At 46.9% G+C, this 21488-nt stretch overlaps 1 protein-coding gene across 4 annotated transcripts in view; it reads right to left on the bottom strand.

The window, feature by feature from the left end:
* The window catches only part of NDC80 (NDC80 kinetochore complex component), a 735052-nt gene that overhangs the window by 139705 nt on the left and 573859 nt on the right, over positions 1-21488 (bottom strand). For all 4 annotated transcript variants that reach the window (XM_069635820.1, XM_069635823.1, XM_069635822.1 and 1 more), the window contains one exon: positions 9723-9815. In XM_069635820.1, the coding sequence (XP_069491921.1) occupies positions 9723-9815 (93 nt within the window). The remainder of the gene's footprint in view (positions 1-9722; positions 9816-21488) is intronic.

The raw sequence follows: 21488 nt of genomic DNA, 5'->3' as shown, positions 1-21488 counted from the left end.
CCAGTGTTGTGGCCTCACAAAGAGAAAAGCCACAAGGTGGAATACAGAGCAACACAGTGTCTCCACCAGGGGTATCCACTTACAATGCCCACAGTCTCAATGACCGAAAACCGTCTGCCATATCATGGTTATATAACACCCCCACCAGCCAGCTTGCCCCCACCCCAGAAAACAATCTGCCAGATAACGTCAGGAAAGAAAACGATAAGCTACTAGCAATGCACGAAATATTATATGATGAATGGGCCAAGGGGGGCGGGAATGAGAAAGGGGGGTCTAGTTTGTCCACTGCCCAGGGGGGTGGGAAGTACATTAGTAACAAGAACAACAGACGAAAGAGAGAAGCAGGGAGGAGAAAGTACGATGAGTACTATGGGCTAGGTCTAGATGAGATGGAAGACCCACGACACCCCCATCAAACAAATAAGTGGTATGCAGACATGAGTGCCACAGCTAAACAGACAACGAACGAGAGCTGTTATGTCTGTTCCCTCATCCCCCATGCATCAGGTACACCCAAAGTGTTGTTACCTAAAGAGCTGCCTATTGTGGATGCCCAATGTCTCCTTCATCTCACGCTGTGCAGAATTAAGAACACCTTCCAGGCACACGAAGTGACTTTCAAATGCTGCAGAACGAGAAAACGTGTTACCCAAAAACAGCAGGAGTAGTATGTTTGAAAGAACCATTTTTTGTGATAGAAGGGACACTTTTTTCTGACAACAAGCGGAAGGATGAAGAAGTACTGTGCAAAGCGGAAGCACTAAGAGGTGTGGCACCGGATAAATTGCAGTGGATAGAGGAAACATGTACACCAGTATGGAGAGAACACATTTCAAAGCTAACTTGGGTAACTGCCATTGAAAAGCCGTTCAAACTGCAGAGCGAAATGGACTATAAACTATGCTTTAAAGGAGAAGGGAGAACCCCCATGGGAACAAACAAGAACTGCAACAAGACCCTCACCATCCCAGACCTAAGGAAAGGGACAGCGGCCCTGATGGACACGTACTGGGTGTGCGGCAAACAGGCATACCTACACCTCCCCCAGTCATGGAGTGGCAGTTGCTCAATGGCCACTCTGCACTCAGCCCTAATGGTGATACCAGAAAGCCACGTCGATGGGACACAGGAACGCATGCAGAGTGTGGCTCAACCAACTGCAGAGACACAAATATATGTCCTGTCTTCTGGAAACAAGGAAGAAGTGCTGACCCGTAACAGGCGAGCATCAAATTACATATCAAAGGCATCATCAGAACTATTGGCTCAGATCCCAGACAAATATCGATTATTCAGCTCAGCAGAAACATTTTTTGCCTCACTCGTCTCAAGTGTCCAAGCACGGGCAAACGCAAAATGGCTCCAGATAACACGCTGGGAATTGATTCAGCTGGCGAACGACACTGAAGAAGGATTCAATATTATCAAATTTGAACTAAGAGCTTTACGACTAATGACCATGCAAAACAGGTATGTTCTGGACCTGTTGACGGCGATGGACGGTGGTGTTTGCCGAAAAATAGGAAGTGCCTGCTGCACTTTCGTACCTTCTGAAGACGCAGAGAATGGCTCCCTGTCCCATGTGATTGAAGCAGTCCACAACCTAGGAGAAAAAATGAAAATGGAAGGCGGAGCAGAAGCGAGTACATGGTTCGACAACATCTTCTCCTGGGTTCCCTCATGGCTTGGAACAACTGTGAAATTTTTAATACCAGCTGTTGTGTTCCTCCTTCTACTTTTTTGCCTGTGCCAGGTGGGTCTTCGAGTTTGTGCTAACGCAGTACCAAATGGTGCAATGATGATGGTGACAATGGGCAACTCACACGGTACAATAAAAACGATGCAAGAAGCACAAGTACAAACAGGGATAGATAACTCGCCCAGGTACCAACTGGTGCCTATATACCACGATAAAGATATTGTAGATAAGTTGTGGCACACCACCATCAAAGAGCCCTGTATACTAGAATGGTATGAGGAAGTTTGGGTAGATTTGGAAGGAGATGGTGGGTGCATATATCTAATGTGTACCCCAGATGAATATGCCCGGAGAGGTGAGAGCTTAAGGGGGGTGTGCAGAGCATGGATGCCCATCAAAGGAACTCCTGCAGGGGATGAGGCGGTGATGGACGAAGCAGAATGTAGGAGGATAGAAGATTTAAAGAATTCGTTACTTTAGTAACGAAAGGGGGGAAATGTAGGGGAGGACTGGTCCAAGAAGACCCCCCTCGCCTACGCTTTCTCCCCAGGTGAGGACTATGGGTCCTTTGGGCGTCCCCTCATGCTACCCGGGCCCAGGTGGTGGAGGGTTCACCCACTGGAGACATTGCCCACACGTATTAAAATTTAGCTAGGCCTAGAAACCATTTTGTCTGGTAAAGATGGTGTGAGCTCAGCGCACTGTAGCGCGGCCCCCACCCTTGGAGGGTTTCAGTCCTCCTTGTTGCCGCAGCACCCTGGTAGATCCGCTGCGAGCACGTTCCCACGAACAAGACGGACATGAGCTAGTGTAATACACTAACATTGTAACAGTTCACCTCCCGCAGTGTATCATCGCTCCCAGCGTGACCCGACCAGCAGGCCTAGGCAAATGAAAAGAACAGTAAACTGGTCGTTATATGACAGACAATCTTTGCATATTAATGTTGAGACTACTTGCAAAGGATGCTTTTCTTCCATAAAATCCCTTATATTACAAAGCCTGTGAGATGTATAATTACAAGAGATCATGCTCCCATGATATAAGCGATGGTGAGCATATACCATTGCAGTTGGGTACTAATAATAACGGAACGCACCAGGAATCTGTTTGTTACGTGTATGACTGGAAAACTTACACCCCATGGGCTCGCGCCATAACTGAACTAATGCTGCTAGAGGACACAAGAAAACGAATGTAACCATACAAAGGGCCCATGTGAAGAACGCACGAGAAGGCACATGTCATGTGTGCATGTCTAGGCCCCACATACGCCACCACCGTCACGGACAAGGGGCGGGTTACTTTCTATGTTCTCCACCAATCCTAACTCTACCTCACTTACTGCAAATATATATGCACATAACTAAATACTGTACTTGTTAAAACATAATGTATGAATAAGGTACTCAGACTGGGTATAATCAAAACACATCCAGCAAAGTTTAAATGCATGTCTTGTAATGTTTTGAATAAGTATTAGAGAGTGTTCAACTGTTTGTGATGTCTTTACCTAAATCGGCAACACACGAGGGAGATACCTTTGTGAAATATGTGCAAGGCCATTCCCCCTTCCACCCTACGAAGGCTGCCAAGGCATGAGAGCAGAGACCGCGCCGCGCTGCGTTACCTCCCCCAACCAGACTGGAGTCGCTTCAAAGATTTGTAACCCCCTCTGTAGCACCCAAGGCCACCACCTGCCACATGCATTATTTACAGCACAGCAGTAAACCTCTGCCTGACCACACGCGCCCCCTCGTAAACCTCACAACCCACCGGACCATCTTAGACTTATGGCCCTGTGCAATCAAGACACCCAACACTTTGACAACCCACAGCGGAACATCCATAACAACTTCTAACAAGGCAGAAAGACATGTACCGCCCGTCCCAGGCCCTGAAGCTTAGCCCCTCGACCTATGGCCCCGGTCAACAGGACACTGGTAACCATGCCCTGACGTATTATCTCCAGTCCCCTCACAAGGTGCATTCCTCCTGTGTTGCATTAACCTGTTGTATAACCTATCGAAAGATTTACTAAAGAAGATAATACCAGAATGTTTGAATGACTGCGGTGTGCACGGCTTAGGGCTAACAAGTCAAGAAAAGACATTCATCTCTGCCACTGGCCGCGATGGCCCCACAACACCGCCTGGATGAACTCTGCCACCCTGCCAGGCCCAGCCCAACCCACGAGGCTGCCCAGTGACGTCTTCCAGCCAAAGCCAACCACATCACAGCAGCACCTATAGTTAGTCATCACCACCCAATCCCCATGAACTTGTGCCCCCTATAGTGTGTAGGTTCTTATGACGTTTTTTGTAAATATATACGCCTGTCTTTGCTATTGTCAGACAGAGCGCTCTCGGAGTTTGCAGAGTTCTTTGCATGCCCTATTCTGATTGATAAACTCCCATTTACGCTCACCCGCACTCTGTCTTGGCCTTATTCCCATCTTGGGAGAGTCCTTCATTGTCTCTCATTGCGGGGAGGATCGTGCTGTTTGGGGACGCTTGCCTTCAGTAGGTGAACTGGCGATAGATTCCTTCTTGAATTCCCCAGTACCAGAGCTGCATTGCCTCTTTGCACAGTGGTAGTGACCCTACACCCCCCCCCCCTGTTGAGGTAGTACATGGCCACCGTGTTGTCCGTCATTATCAGGACATTCTTTTCTCGTACAGAGGGCAGAAAGGCCTTCAACGCTAGTCTGATTGCCCTCAGCTCCAAAAGATTGATATGTAGTTCGGACTCCGATGGAGCTCAACGACCGTGGACTGTCAGATCGTTGGTGTGGGCTCCGCCCGTGAGTGATGTGTCCGTCACTACTGTGATCTCCAGTCATGGCTGCCAAAAGGGTTCTCCCTTCAGAATGTTGTCCTTGCAGGTCCACCAAGGAGATCCCTTGCGACCCTGCTTGGAACCTGAAATAGGTCTGACATCTTTCCTGAGAACTGGGTTCCGAGGGCACACTGAAGGGATCTCATTCTCAGGTGGGCCTCTGGCACTGCAAAAATGCAGGTTGCCAAGAGGCTGAGCATCCTCAAAAATAAAATCAAAGGCCGGGAGACGCTGGGCACTCCGACACTTGGTGAACATCTGCAGAATGTCTTGAGCCCTCGGGTGGCAATCAATTGCCCAAGGATGTATCCACTACTGCCCCGATGAACTGGAGCTTTTGAGAAGGTGTCATTTGGGACTTCTTGTAATTGAGGGAGAAGCCCAGTCTGTAAAGAGAAGGTTGTATACAAATTGTTCGTATTACAACTGTTCAAATTACAATTGACCTTTTCACAATTGACTGAATTGTGAAGGTCAATTGTAAATATATTTGTGAAAAGGTCAATAGTGACCCTTTAGAATCGGCCAATTGTTCATTCGAACAATTGTAAATCAACAATTTGGTGTATACCAAAGAGAATGGTATGTCACGCGGAGATGATGCAGGACTTGTTCGGGAGAATGCACCCTGATCAGCCAATTGTCCAGGTAGGGGTGGACGTGAACCCCCCCCCTCTCCTGAGACTCGTTGTCACCACCGCCATCAACTTGGTGAAAAACACACAGGCAGAGGTCAGCCCGAATAGCAGAACTCGAAACTGATAACGAGAACCGCCAACGGCGAACATCAGGTATTTTCTGTGCTTTAGATGAATTGGCAGATGGAAATAAGCACCCTGAAGGTCCAATGACACCAGCCAATCCTGGAGTTGGTGGGCCTGAAGGATCTGAGAAGTGGGACCATCCTGAACTTGTCCTTCCTGCGGTACTTGTTCAAGTCTCAAGTCCAAGATGGGTCTCAATCCTCTGTCCTCCTTGGGGGATTAGGAAATAAGGGGAGTACGAACCCTTGCTCCTCTCTGCTACAGGTACTTGTTCTGTAGCACCTTTTTCTAGCAGGGTCAAAATTTCCTACAAAAGCAGCGGATCTGGAATTCTGAAAGCGTTGTTCCCAAGTGGTTAGAAAAGGAAGGAGGTTACCCTGCCGTACTGTTTCTAATGCCCATGCATCTGAAGTAATACCCCGCCATTCTTGCAGATGCTGCGAGATTCTGCCTCCCACTGGGGTTTTGTGGACTAAGCCCTCAGAGGTTTTGAGGCAGCGGATGCAGCGGTTGAGGGTAAAGTAGCCAGTGCCTGGGTGGTCTTAGCACCTCTTCCCCGTCCACCACATGGGAATCTTCTCTGACCTCTTTGACTCTCAAGTCCTCTCCCTCTTCCAATTGAGTAGTAAAATCAAAAGGACCAGACCCTCCAAGCTGTTCGACTGGGGCGAGTTTACAGTTGTCTGATTGCTGCAGCAAGGGATTTGGCTGCCACCTTGGAGGTCTGCAGCTAGGCTCTAGTCAGCCTTGCTGCCAAATAAATGTGTGCCATTAAAGGACATGTTAGGAAGTCTCAATTGCGCATCTGGCGTAAACCCAGAATCTCTCAACCAGGTAAATCTGCGCATTACAGGGCTAGCCGCCACTGCTCTGCTGATACCGTCCGCAGAGTCAAGACCAGTATGAAGGGATTCGAACATTGCATCCTTCCCCATCCTTAATATTGAAAAAAACGTCTCTTTCTTCCCCTTCTGGGATATGTTCAGCCGCCATTGATATGCATTGTCATTTGGTAAATGTGAATTTAGCCAGTGCACAGGTGGCATTTGCTGACATTAGGGCCATATTTACAGCAGAGAAGACCTTTTTTGCCATGGCATCATAGCGTTTATCATCTCTGTTGGGGAGAATCATTGGGTATGCAGTCTGTTCAGATGTGGCGGCTTGTACCACCAGACTTTCTGGAGTAGGATCTTTGCTTCAGTAAAAGGGATCACTGCTTGAAGCTCTGTCATCTTTTTATTTACCGCTGGTATTAACGTTGGTGTTTCCCAGATGGTATTGACCCACTTTTGTAAGGCCACATGGAAGGGAAGAATAGGGTCCTTCTGGGTTCACATATCTAAAATATCTGTAAGATTATCCTGCTCTAAATGTGGTGCAGGTCTACTCCATCCCAGATAATCAATAACTCTAGACATTAATGGTCTGTACGACCCATCAGCATGGCCTGAGGGATCTGGTCTTCCAAACTCAATCTCAGGAGAATGATCTTTTCCAACCTCAGTTTGTAGAGTCTCATATAGATCTTTTATCTTTGTCTCCTCTGATATGAGAGCCTCAGGAACAACTTGTGTCCCATATTGCAACCTAAAGTGTTGTGAATCAGGTGAGGGTTCATGTTCTTCATAAATAGAGGAAAGTGACAAACTTTCCTTGGAAGTAGGAGAAAAGAATCTAGTTTTTTTCCACTTCCTTCGAAGGTTTTATCACATGCGTCAATGACGGCGAAGTCTTAGACACTGTCGAGGGCTTTGACAACTGATGTTGAAGATTTTCCCTTCAAACAAGTTTTTTCCTCAACTTAATGGAACCTCCAAAGGTTCGAGGAGTTTTCTCCTAGACACCCGGGCCTGAGGGCGCATGGTTTTGTCCTTTGCCTTCTCTTTGTCGGGTTTCTCGACATGGGCATGACCCTTGCTCTTCTTCTAGGGGGTTGAGGCTGCATATTCTAAGACCTGAATCATTTTCAGTCTAAATCTCTCCAATTCAGCCGGTGAGGCCAATTGGTTGGGCAAGCAACCTGTTCAGGGGAGGAACTCTATGACGAAGACAGCAATCTGGGACACCTTTTTTTCGAACGCTGTGAAGACGAGTGGGGAGACCCACTCCTAGATCGAGATCTTTCAGCTATATTCCGACTAGTAGAGTCTCACTTCGACTCGTCGGAGGATTGCTTTTTCGACAGAATCATCAAAGGTGATTTATGTGACCTACCTGCAGCTAATTTCCCTCTACGTCCTTTCAGGGCTTTCACTGTCATCGATAGGCAGGATCCGCATTGCAATGTCTTATGATCAGATCCCAAGCACCACAGACACCACTGATGGGGATCTGTAAGGGACATTTTCGCAGCGCAGTCGTGGTATTTTTTTAAACCCTAATTTTGGAGTCTGTTGCTGACGAAGCGGCCATTATTTTTCACTAAATTCGATGGGTTTCTTGAAGGAACCAAAGCGTGCCAACCTTCCGAAGTGATGGGTCTCGTGGAAAAACAGAACTGAAGCCAGCAGTCGCCGTGCACGCTATATACCAGTGAGGACGTCGACATCGATACAGACACCCTGGGGACCTTATGCGCAGAGCCCCCTGTTGGATATGGATATATCATAAAATGAGGAATACGTGGGAGGACACAATCCATTTGAATGGTAATTTATCAAATGGTGCGACTTTGTTTGGAAGTTTAAAAAGATATTGATGCTGGATCATATATCACAGGTGAAGGGCATTGAGCTGGACAAGGACCCGATTAAGTACATTGACTAATGCCAGTTATTGTCCTTTACAGATATAGAATTCTGTCTATTCCATCCCCCCCACTAAGAAGCCAAACAATTGTGGCTCTTGAGAGTGCAGCCTTTTTCATCTTCCCTCCTGTGTTCCCCGCACTCTCCTATGCATGTCTAATTCTTGGCTCTGGCATCTCTGCCAGTTGACTGATACTCCATGCAAACGGGGGCGTTATGTAAACTATCTGGCAATGATGCCTCGGCACAACAAGGGAAAATGTGAGCACATTTAGGAATTCCTCACAAAATCACTGACCCTCCTCCAGTACCACTGGTCAAAGTATGAGAATTTGCCATTACAGAATATGCTCAGGTTTTTTATGGCCTTTATCTGAGCAGCATTTTGTTTGATCCATTATCAATGATTACACACGCCTTCTTACCATTGTTATTACATAATCCCCCACTCAACCCCCAGTGTTTCTTATCATTTGTATGCCTATTTGTACCCCAAGTCCTCCTCATTTTACCTCACCTCGGCTCCTTACTTTCTTCTGCAGAGTACTGTCTGGTTCACCCTCGACAGGTGCACAATAAGCTACCTTTCGTGTAGCACAAATACATCACAATTTATGGACTGTTGTCAAAGCAGCAAGATATGTTCAAACACCAGTCGACCTAGCAATGGTGATGGCTAAGCAAGACATTGAAAAGGAGTTGACTGATCCAATGGGCTACATACGGGGTTACGATCACAGGGAGCAGAGCACTGAATGGAACTTCAATGAGTGGTGTAAAGGAATAAGAGTGGCAAAGAAAATTGAGACGATATGGGACATATCACATTGAGTATAGGCGCATTATAAATAGCCAATAAATAAAATATATATGGCTAAACCTAGGGTACTGGATATGGGGCGCTGGGGAGGATCGAAAGAACAACTCGAGTTAAAGATACACAGGACTTGCGTTGATTGATTTATGGTTCAGAACAGCAGAACTGGAAAACCTGTAGTTGCTGGTATAAACTGGGTCAAATTGTCTGGCCTGCATTGGATGGTAGATAATGGACGCAAACACTGGACCCATTAATGCTACTACTCCTGTGATTGTTAAGGGGTCTATTAATGTAATCCTGTGTGGTATTGCCTTACAGTATGCCACTACGTTACTCCTTTTTGAAAAAAAGGCAAAAAAAAGTTGAAAGACTGGATTTGGCACTTACCCTACCTACAGCCACCTCATGACGAAATGCAAGTCTTGGCAGCTATTCCAAATTTACCAGAGCCCAGAAGCAATATATACCAGAGTACCATCCAACCAAACCAAGATGATAAACAAGCAACATCGTAGTGCTCCGATAAGTACCCTTAAGTACTGAGGTGCATATTTGTGCACAACAAAAATAAATACAGTAGCAAATGATTGGTAAAAGACATACCAAACCCCTTAAAATGTGGAAAGGATTATTCTAAGGTATTGCAAATGGCAGCATATTTAGAGATTGGTATCAAACGGGACAGTTGAATGTTTAGGTTGCAATATCAATGAGTGGCTATGGATTTTGTGGATGTTGGGGAATACTACATACAATCATGTGAGCATAGAAAACTGAATAGGGAAGCATCTCTGTGAACTAATGCAACTTTTTCTAATCATCTTTTAATCTAATTCTGCCATCCTTACCTCAACCTTCTGCTGATACATCTCATCTAGCTTTTGGAATTCTTCGGTGAGTAGTTTCACATCATGTCTCTTTTCGGCTACCATTGTGTTTACCTTAAAAAAAGGGAAAAGGAATAAAGAAAACTGATTTAAAAAAAAAAAAAAACAGCTCAAACTTCCAAACACCTAATCAAAATAGTGCGTTGTACATCATTTCATATTATAGACACAATGGAAGAAAAGGATATCTGTCTATCCTTGCATCTCAGATTTTTAGAGTGTACATACATCTCTGCTCATTCAATCTCAAACCTGTCAATCTGGAACCCTTCCAGTAGCAGTTTTGTAAAAATGAAAAAGACGCTCTGTATGAATTTATTTAATATACTTCACTCCTCCATTCCTCGAAACTCCCTGTTGGGGTCTACAGGCACTGGCAACAGCTTCTTTCTCCAGACTAAATCTTGAGACCACGAGGAACAAGCCAGTATCTCAAAGCTGTCGACCAAAGGCCAATAATCTGTTTAAAACATTAGGCTCATGGATACTTACTTGGTCCTTGTTATGGTCAGTAATTGCAGAAGTTATGTGCAATCTATCCTAGGCGAGGACCTGCATGCAGGTCTTCAAGCAAAAGAAGCATCCAGCTCTAATAGCAGCAGGACTTCAGCATTAGCAAATGGATTAAGTACGGGAAGTATGCAGGTTTCATACGTTTCAACCAAAGTATGAGAATATTGCTCCAAGACAGAAACCAAGTTCATCTAATATCACACCGGCTAGTTCAGATCCTGATTCTGAAGATCTCTATGATTCAGGTGCTAGTAATAAGGAGGATTTCGAACCAACAACTAAGGGAGGACAACGTTTTTTAGATCAAATTTGCAGACATCAAAAAGGCAACCAAAGATTTACAAACTGCAAACAAGTCAGATTTACAACTCAACTCGTGGCATCAGCCACCAACACCAAATGCCGTACCAGGGGGAGCAGAGGGTGGGGGGGGGGGGGAGTGGAAGTGGAAGCTCTGACGAGGATCACGGTCGTCCAGGGATTCTGACCAGATCAAACTCCAAGAAACGGCAGACGAAATAACTCAGTCTAATTTGGTCACTAACCGGTCAGATAGACATTTAACAACTGTGGAGATTTCTGTGCTTAATAAAGGTATTTCCTTTTCACCCAGTGTGGGTACTGACTGTCTACATTTTCAAATAGATTTCCAAGTTCTTGAGAAAATTGAAATTGAAATTTTTTTTGCAACGAAAGTCCAGACATTTGTGCCCAAGGCCACACTGAACCCTCTTAGCTCTTAAACAATATCAGACATTGAAAACAGAGACTTTAATTACACTTAATCAAGAAACCCCCACAGATACTGATGATATATGCAAAAACGTAGGCGTTAATGTCAGACACTTGGAGATACGAGAACTCATTCCCAAATCCAAGTTCACTCCCCAATTAGGGACGGACAATGTGATAGATACGTTTTACAAAGCAGTCACTAAAGACATAATTGAATATCTGGACAAAAATGTGCATAGCAAAAAGAAACGCAGATACAATCTCAGTTGGGAAGAAGCTAAAGCCCTAGAGGATTTAGCCAAAGATAAATCAATAACAATTAAAGAAGCAGATAATGGAGGAAACATAGTGGTGATGAACACTACAGATTATGTTTCCATGGTCATTTCACATTTGAATACGCCACAATGCTAAACACAGCTAAGAGGATTGTAGCTGGGCTTATGAAACTACTACAACTATGGTACAGTAATGGATATTTATCTGATGAAGAGAAGTCTTTTCTGAGTAATACAGAACCCACTATGCCCACCCTATACTTCCTACCTAAAATTCACAAGCCTTTTGATAATTTACCAGCAGTTAGACCTATAATGAGTGGTATAGGGTGGGCAACAGAGGGCTTATCGCAATATACAAAGCATTAAAACCATGTTTTGCAAATGAAATCCCATACTACAGACGGCACACATATTTTGCAATTTCTCAATACTTTGAAATGGGAGACTGATTTTTTGATGGCCATATTAGACATCTCTGCTTTATATACGAGCATTGACCATGATTTGGCGATACACACAATAGACTATATTTTCAGAGACTCATCTGCATCCTATTTACAACACATTAATGTGATCAAAAGTTTTTTGAAGTTCACGTTGGACAACAATGTGTTAATGTTTAATGATGTATGTTATGCTCAAGTTAAAGGAGTTGCCATGGGTGCCAAGTCTGCTTCATCCCTGGCAAACCTGTTTATGACCTACTTTGAAGAAACCTATATTTATAATCAAGAAGCCTTCAGAATTAATCTTATAGCATGGAGACGTTTTATAAATGACTTATTGAGTGTATGGAAAGGGGCATTGGATTAATTTGGCACTTTTGTTTCTCACATCAATGTTAACAATTTTGGTATTCATTTTACTGGTTCCGCTAGCTCAGCATGTATAGACTTTATAGATCTGCATATTTTTGTGGACAATGGACTGCTACAAACTAGAACCTACCGCAAACCCACAGAAGTGAATTTGGTACGTTTTGGTCAAAGTAGCCACCAGAAGTCCACATTTGACAATATTCCTGTAGGAGAATTTTACCGGGGTCGGAGAAATTGCAGCGGAGATTCAGACTTTGACAAGAATCCAAGGTTCTTACTAGTAGGTTCTTGAATAGAGGTTATCAACCCAATAGCATTAGCAAAACGTTGAACAAGTACACTGACTCAAAGCAGCAGGATTTGTTGAGCGAACACATTAAGTTAAAAGCTGAAACTAAACTTCTTGCTATCATTACCCAATTCTCTCAAGATTCTTCCACTCTGTATTAATTGTTCTCTAAACACTGGAATATTTTGAAACTGGATGAGGATCTGCTGCCCTTTTTGTCGGACACACCTAAAATCACATTCGCAAGGGCACAGACGATCAAGCAGAAATTGAGCCCTTCATTTCTGGTAACCAAAGATGTTAGGCTCAAAGGACAAATGGCTTAGTAAGAGCAATGTTTTTTTTTTACAAATGTGGGAATTGGAATTATTGCAAATATGCCTTTTCCAATTGTAAAATATTCACTAACACCAAGGGGACAGAAATCAAGATTAATGAATTCATCAATTGTAAGAACTGTTATGTGGTTTATGCTTTATTTCCGTCTGTGGGAAAATGTATGTTGGTCGTACCATAAGACAATTAAGAATTCGAATTAGGGAACACTTAGCGAATCTTAGGAGTGTGGACTCTAACCACTGGCCATTCATTGGCAGGAACAACATCAGTGGAGTAATAAAGAAGATATACGATTCATAGGATTAAAGCTAGGAAGGGAAAAAGGTGGCAATTTAAGACTCAAACTAAGGCAATTGGAAAGTAAATTAATGTGTTTTACGATGCACACAGGTTGGCCTCAATTGCGACCATGAAATGCATGTTTTTCTGTGATTTCCTTAGAACCGAGATGCTATTAATTTCAAGGAGTGTGATTACACCAACTATTCTTATGAAATCACTCTGCCTATCCCAAAACATTACCATGTAGTGCAATATGATAAGTAAGGAATCGGACAAAAAGAACAACTGTTCACTATGTTTATCATTTAAGGGACAGGGTATCAATAATTCCAAACAGTGCAGCCATCGGGGTACAGCAAGGTGTGGAACCTATTTGTTAACTCAATTCTGTTCTGCAGATTGGGAGCTGCCCCGTGGCACATTGTTATATTTAGAGTATGATATTAGCAATCTCTTTTTATTTGTCAAGGAAGTTTAAGAAATAATAATACAAAATAAAAGTAAACATTTTCCGAATTGTTTAATTAATGGTCCAATCAAAACTGCTGAATATCTCAGTAGATTCACTTATTGACATCAGATTTTTAGCAACACCTTAATGGAAGCTTTATCAGTGCGATTTTGACTGGACTGATTCGATTTTCTGTTCTATTGAATTAAATCCATTCTTTATATATTGCACTTCATTTCAAAGGACTAACATCTATGGCATTACCTGACATCATTCTAATACATGAATGTAGGGTTACATTTAATATAACCTGATGCCATTTACTAACAGTAAGTGACGTGGGCGAATTGGTATAAAAGGAACAAGTTACTTACCTGTAACTGTTGTTCTCCAGCATGGGTCTGGCATGGATGCACATGCTCATGAATATTCCCCGTCAGGCTGGGAATCCTCGGTAAAGAAAAAATCAGTATCAGTTTTGTTTCTGATCTGTCTTTCTTTGTAGTAACCAATCACCGATCTCTGGGTCATACTGCCCCCAGCCAATGACTGCCCTCTCCCTAAACCCCGCCTCTGGCAGCCATCCTCAGATTTGGTAGCATGCCAAGTGGCAGTATGACCAAGTGAAGAGCTGCAGAGGGGTAGGTGGGAGGGTTTGCATGTGAATCCATGCCAGACCCATGCTGGAGAACAACAGTTACAGGTAAGTAACTTGTTCCTTCTCCAGCATGGGGTCTGGCATGGATTCACATGCTCATGATTAAATACTATATAGCAGTATACACATGCACAACCACGGGAGGTGGCAAAGGCTCAACATTAAGCATTACATCCAAAACTCAACATTAAGCAATTCTTACCTCCTCACCAGGCTCACCTTAGGCGAACAGGTTGCGCAGCACTGCTTGGCCGACCCTGGACTCCTCCCTGGAGTCCCGATCGACGCAGTAGAATCTTGTGAAGGTGTGCGTCGACCTCCACGTAGCAGCCCTGCAGATGTCCAGCAGGGGCACACCAGACAGGAACGCCGTGGTAGCAGCAATCGCTCTGGTCGAATGGGCTCTCGGACGGCCGGGCAGCGGTCGGTTTGCCAACCGGTACTAGTAACAGGAGGGATAGCCCAATTATGTCAGAACAATGGGCTAGAAATAATTGGTTTACAATTGGGGTCTGTTCTGACATGTGATATTTCAGGGGAGCTACTAATTGGTTATAGTAGACCTTATAAAATTTTTTGTGTCTCAAAAAAATACAAAAACGCAATAAATGTGAAGATGTACAATGAGAAATTCAGACAAGAATAGATATGATTCGGACAGCTTTTTAAATTTATTTTGCTGTTTGATGCATTTAGTCGTCATGCAAAATTAGTATTCAAAAAGAGAAGTATTTGTAAAGATAACAGACAAAAATGCAACTAAATTCTTCACAAATACTTGAGTATACAGGGAGGTTAATTCTCAGTTTTAGCCTAACCCTAACACAGTTATAGCAAGGTAAATTGCAAAATAAAGTTGAAAGAAAAAAAACGTTGAAAGAAAAAAACACAAAATAGTACTATAAAGAGCACTATGTAACCACCACCTTTTGTGATAAGCGATTAATGTGTATTTAATACAAGACAATCCAAACAGAAGCAAAAGATGCGAAAACTTTTTGTTGTCTATAGCCAGGCTGAAGGGTGACCTCATACATGGTCGAGTATACAGGGAGGTTAATTCTCAGTTTTAGCCTAACCCTAACACAGTTATAACAAGGTAAATTGCAAAATAAAGTTGAAAGAAAAAAACACAAAATAGTACTATAAAGAGCACTATGTAACCACCACCTTTTGTGATAAGCGATTAATGTGTATTTAATACAAGACAATCCAAACAGAAGCAAAAGATGCGAAAACTTTTTGTTGTCTATAGCCAGGCTGAAGGGTGACCTCATACATGGTAACAGTGCATGATGCAGCCGGAGAGCCATCTGAAAATGGAAGTCTTCGAGAGAGCCTTCCCTTGATTCACAGACCCAAAGTTCACAAACAGTTGTGACGTCTTCCGAAAACTCTTTGTGCGGTCCACGTAGAACTTCAGCGCTCTAGCTACATCCAGCGAGTGCAAAGTCCTCTCGGCCGGCGACGAAGGCGACGGGAAGAAAACTGGTAACACCAAGGGCTCGTTGAGGTGGAAGTCCAACGGCACCTTGGGCATTAAGAAGGGATGCGTCCGCAGCACCACCCTCGTGTCATGAAAAGTCAAGTATGGAGGCTTGCAAGATAGGGCCTGGATCTCTCCCACTCGTCGTGCGGAGGTGATGGCCACTAGGAAAGCTGTCTTCCATGACAGGAACTTCAAAGGCGCCGAATGCATAGGCTCGAATGGGGCCCCCATGAGCCTGGCCAGCACCACATTAAGCTCCCACGCCGGGGCGGGAGCCTACACCAGCGGGAACAATCAGAATAGTCCCTTCATAAATTCCTTCACCAGGCGATGAGACCACAAGGACGCCCGTCCCGTAGTCCTGGTATATCGGGAGATGGCAGCCAGATGTATTTTGATGGAGGCGTGAGCCAGTCCAGCTTTGGCCAGCGACAGTAGGCACGGCAGTACTTGAGGGGCCGTAATCCGCAGAGGGTTAATCTTCTGTGCACGGCACCAGACAGAGAACCTCTTCCATTTATGACCGTAACACGAGAGTCGAGGATGCCCTGGCTTTTGCGAGAACCTCTCTGCAATCAGCCGGTATATCGTACCCTCCAAACTCTAGTACCTCAGGAGCCAGGCCTGCAAGTTCAGCGACTGTGGGTCGTGATGGAGAATGGCGCCTCCTTCCATGGAGAGAACATCCGCGTCCACCGGCAGCTTGACTGGTGGGGACGTTGACAAGTTCAGAAGGTTTGGGAACCAGATCTGCCTCGGCCACACTGGTGCGACGAGGATCATCCTGCACCTGGACTTCTTGAGCTGGTTGATGAGGCGGAGCAGCAACGGCAGCGGAGGGAACGCGTATAGAAACAGGCCGTCCCAGGGGAACGAGAAAGCATCGCCCATGCTCCTCGGGTGTGGGAACCTGCTGACGAACCTCTGGCACTTGGAGTTCGTCGCCGCCACGAACAGGACGATCTGGGGTTTGCCCCATCGTTGGAAGAGCCGATCCACTTGATCCTGTCGCAGTTCCCACTCGTGGCACAAGCGCAGCTCCCTGCTGAGTGAGTCGGCGATGGTGTTTTTTATTCCTGCCAAGTGGAAGGGAACCAGAAACATCCCCTGGGTGATGGCCCAGTGCCACAGATCCTGGGCCTCCTTGGATAGGGCTGTGGATCTGGTGCCCCCCTGCTTCCGTATGTAGAACATCGTGGTGGTGTTGTCAGTGAAGATCCTCACCACTTTGTCCTGGAGGGATGGAAGGAACAACTTGAGCGCCCAGAACACTGCTCGGAGCTCCAGGATGTTGATGTGGAGAGACCTCTCCTCCGGGAGCCAAAGGCCTCTTGCGTGGAGATCTCCGGTGTGGGCCCCCCAACCCTCCAGAGAGGCATCCGTCGTCACCGTCTCCTGAAACGCTGGGGTTTGAAAGTCCGTGCCTGTAGTGAGGTGAGCCCGGGTGCCACACCATAGGATCGCCCGACGGAACTCGTCGTCGAGAGGGATCCTGTCCTCGAAGAAGCCCGTCGCCTGAAACCAGTGGACGTCGAGGAACTCCTGTAGCGGACACATCCGAAGTCTGCAAAGGGGTACAAGGTAGATGCATGAGGACATCATCCCAAGAAGGGACTTGGTGGACCTCACCCTGGCCTCATCCGTGGCTAACAGGCGCCGCACCTTGCCCAGGATGGTCTTGGTCCTCTCCTCTGAAGGGGAGGCCAATTGCCCCACTGTAGCGAGCGTTGCTCCCAGAAACAGTGCTACTTGCGATGGAACCAGGTGGGATTTGGGGTAGTTGAGGGCGAACCCCAGCTCCGTGAGTAACCGGACGGTCCTCGCCATATGTTCGACGGCGAGTTCACTTGTCCTTGCCCGGATTAGCCAGTCGTCCAGGTAGGGGTAGACGTGGATCCCCTGCAGGCACAGCCGCGCCGCCACTGGTGCCAGGCACTTGGTGAAAACCATGGGTGCCGACTTTAATCCAAACGGTAGGGCCCTGAATTGGTAGTGGCGTCCCTGAACCACGAACCTGAGGAACTTCCTGTGCCTTTTTAGAATGGGGATGTGGAAGTAAGCATCCTCCAGGTCCAACGACGATAGGAAGTCGCCTTCCTCCAGCTGTCCCAGCACGTGCTGGAGGGTGACCATCCTGAATTTCTGTGCCTTGATGTATTTGTTTAACCGATGCAGGTCCAGGATGGGGAGCCAACCGCCTGTCTTCTTTCTGACGAGGAAGTACTTCGAGTACACTCCGGAGCCTCCTGGGGACGAGCTCAATGGCACTCTTGAGCATCGCCTTTACCTCCAACAGCAGTTGAGGGATGTGATTCTCCTTCCTGGCCACGGGAGGGATGCGAGGGCACTTTTGGAATTCCAGCGAGTGCCCGTTGGCCAGGGTGTCCAGCACCCAACGTTCGGTGGAGATGGACTCCCACACGCTGACTAACTTCGTCAGCCGGCCTCCCACTGGGGTGCTCCGGTGGGGGCCCGACAACCCGGCCGGGTCAGTCTTGCTTGGAGGCGGCCTTGCCGGCTTGGCCTCGTTGGCGACGACGGCGGGATCCCCCTTGCATACCGCGACCTCTGTAGGCCTCCTGGGAAGAGGAGCGGGCCCGCCTGGCGGTAAGTGGAGGAGCCACCACTGTATCCTTTCGAGGCACCCTGTCTGCCTCCGGAGCTCCGAAAGGGCCGTCACTGTTGAAGCACCCCAAGGGCCCGGGCCGTCTCCGAGTCGGTCTTGATGGCCTGTAGAGACTCGTCCACCGCCTTACCAAAAAGGTTGTTGCCGTGGAACGGCATGTCCAACACTCTGGTCTGGACTTCCTGGCGAAAGTCTGTCGCCTTGAGCCATCCTTGTCGTCGGAGGCAAACTCCGTTGCCCAGTTGGCGAAATCCGGTATCGGCAATGTCCGTTGCCACCGTTATGGCGTGATCCGACGCCACCTCGCCTTCCTGCAGAATTTCTAGGGCCTCTGCCCTTTTGTCATCAGGCAGGAAGTCTAGCAGGGGAGCTATCTTGAATCAGAGCTCCCTGTCATAGTGGGCCACGATCGCTAAGGCATTGGCCGCCTTAATTGTTGGCGCCGCTGACGAGATGACTAGTCGTCCCATAGAGTCCAACTTCTTGCCCTCGCTGTCCGGCAGGGAAGTGGAAGTTGAAGCCGCTGCGCCCGCTGCCTTCTTCTTAGCCACTGCCGAGACAACCGAGTCCGGCGTGGGCTGGGCCCTGAGGCACAAGGGGGCGGCATCGGGGACTCGGTACTTCTTCTCGTACCTGTCCCTCTTGGCGGGTGTCGTGGAAGGGTTGAGGACAGCAAGCCCCTCGTCCCAGATGTCGTCGAGTAAAGGCACCGCGAGGACAGTCTTCCTCTTGGCCTCTCGTCGTTGGTACAGAAACCCCTCCTTTTTCTGTTCTTCAGGGTAGAGCTGGAAGAGCTCGGATGCCCTGGTCATCATGGCATGGAAAGAGCCAACCTCGTCGGCTGAAGACGCCTGCGGGGGGGTGGTGACGACGGGATGTCTGCTGTGTAATCGCCGCCGTCATCGTCCGTCCCCCGTCGCTGTATCCGACGCTGTATCCTCTCTAGGGTCGGCGAGGGGGATGAGGGGTCCACCGGTCTCGCAGGTATGAAGGGGGAGCGGGTGGACTCTCCTCCGCTTGTTTGGAGGGCATCCCAATGGGCCTGGTTCTGGCTCCTCCGTCGGGGTGTGTGGTAATCTCGTCCTTATCTCGGTACATAAGGATTGGATTGCCAACAAAATGGCCGCCGAGCTATCCTGGGGCTCGGACAATGGCTGTGACGGACGGGATGGCCGCTACACTGGGCCCTGTTCGTCTTCATTGTCGCTATCTTCAATCACGTCAGCAGGGACTGTCCCCTGGGATCGAACCTTCTCAAACCTCTCGTTGAGGCCTATGGACCTTTCGTTGAGGCCCTTCTCGGTTTCCACCAGTTCCTCCTCAGAGGCTGATTCCGAGTCCGTAATGGCCACCGCCCCCCCCCCCCCCTCTTTTTCAGCCAGGGGCTTCACTGGGGTCTTAGCGATGGGCTGGAAAGAGGATTTCCCTCCGCCAGGGTCGCAGCGACCACTTCGGTAGAGGCCTTAGCTGGGTGGATCAAAGCCCTCACTACCTTAGATGCGTCCTGGGCCTTCGCCTTGGGGGGAGGGTCAGCGCCTCGCTCCCCCTTCGAGATCGACCGGTTCCGCTCCAGCGGCCTACCCGGGTTCTCGGACTTCCTCTTCCCCGAACCAGAGCGCTGGCTCGTGGTCGAGAGTGCCGAGGAAGTAGTGCCCTGCTTGGCAACCGAAGAGCCCGACCTTTCGGCGCTCCCGGTGCCCGCGGACTCGTGGTGCTTGGCCTTCTGTTGGGCCCCCGTCGCCGGGGTGCACTCACAGGACTTAGAAGCCCGCTCAGACTTCTTCGCCTTCTCACCTGCTGTGCCCTTCTCCAGCCAGGTGGCGAGGCGGGAACAACAATCTTGTTTGGTCCGTTCCGAAAGGTTCTTGCAGAACGCACAGTCTTTCTCCACGTGCGTTTTGTCCTCATGAAGGCAGTAGAGACATTGCGAATGCTCGTCCTCCTTGAAAACGTTATATAATCCGCATGCAGGGCAGTTCCTGAACAGCTTGGATCCGGGCGTCAAGCTTCCCTTGTCCTGGGCCATGTCCGTTGAGGTAGGCCGCAGATCTCAAGAAGTGTAAACTCGACGAAAACTTCACCCTTGAGGGGCGTAGAAGAATTCCGAAACGGGTCCCTGTTATCGAAAGTAGAAACGGTGGAGCTTGAGGCTCGATTAAACCGAAAAAATGAGAAAATCTCCTGAAAAAGCGTGAAAAAAACGAGAGCTAAACACGAGGACTCCCAACACTTGAGCGTGCAGTAAAAATCTGAGGATGGCTGCCAGAGGCGGGGTTTAGGGAGAGGGCAGTCATTGGCTGGGGGCAGTATGACCCAGAGATCAGTGATTGGTTACTACTAAGAAAGAGAGATCAGAAACAAAACTGATACTGATTTTTTCTTTACCGAGGATTCCCAGCCTGACGACGGGGAATATTCATGAGCATGTGAATCCATGCCAGACCCCATGCTAGAAAAAATACATAAATATCTAAAAATACAAATACAAAATAGGTATTGTTTACCACTGACGTCACGCGCGGCTCCGTCAACACGCACGCGTCCGCGATTTCCTTTTTCACAGCAGATTTAACTTTTGGTTTACTAGCGTTGGGAAGGAATCAACCCTACAAGTTGCCATCGCATTTCTGAGTGGGGATCTATCCCATATAAAGTAAGTATGCTCTTTTCAAGCAGGAACATTGTGCCACTTCTTAGTAATTAGTTATCTACTTTTAGTAATTAATTGGTGCCAAGGGGATTCCAGTCCACATTGTCTGTATTGTAGCTCAAATGCTTTAAGTGGTCAGATGATCACAATTCAAAACTATATCTCGTTTTAAATAGCCATGGAACCCCAAGTGGTATCCAGTTTCAGGAATCTCATAGTCAATGGGAAGAAACCAATGTGTTGCCAACTGGTCATGCTGACGACTTAGGATATCATTCTATATTTCTTTAGGTTCTTATGTATGGAAGCTGATCCATGGACATATGCTAACAATCATTTATGACTTAAATGGACAACAGAACTTTAGTTTCAACATAACACTTTCTAAGATGAGATATCTTTCCATAATTGGTTACTATGGTGTGGGACACACACAGGGGAGAAAAACATTTTTGCTAATTAGTCAAGCTGGATATTTAGGACTCCAATCTATATTTCTTCAGGTTCTTGTGTATGGAAGCTGATCCTTGGACATTTGCTATTACGCATTCATGACTTTTTTTGGATAACAGAACTGTCATTTCGATTATTACACT

The sequence above is a fragment of the Ambystoma mexicanum genome, chromosome 7p (genome assembly GCF_040938575.1).
Source record: "Ambystoma mexicanum isolate Mex_15411 chromosome 7p, UKY_AmexF1_1, whole genome shotgun sequence".
Taxonomy (NCBI): Eukaryota; Metazoa; Chordata; class Amphibia; order Caudata; family Ambystomatidae; genus Ambystoma; species Ambystoma mexicanum.
Note: the sequence above shows the minus strand (reverse complement) of the source record. Positions and strands in the feature narration are given on the sequence as shown.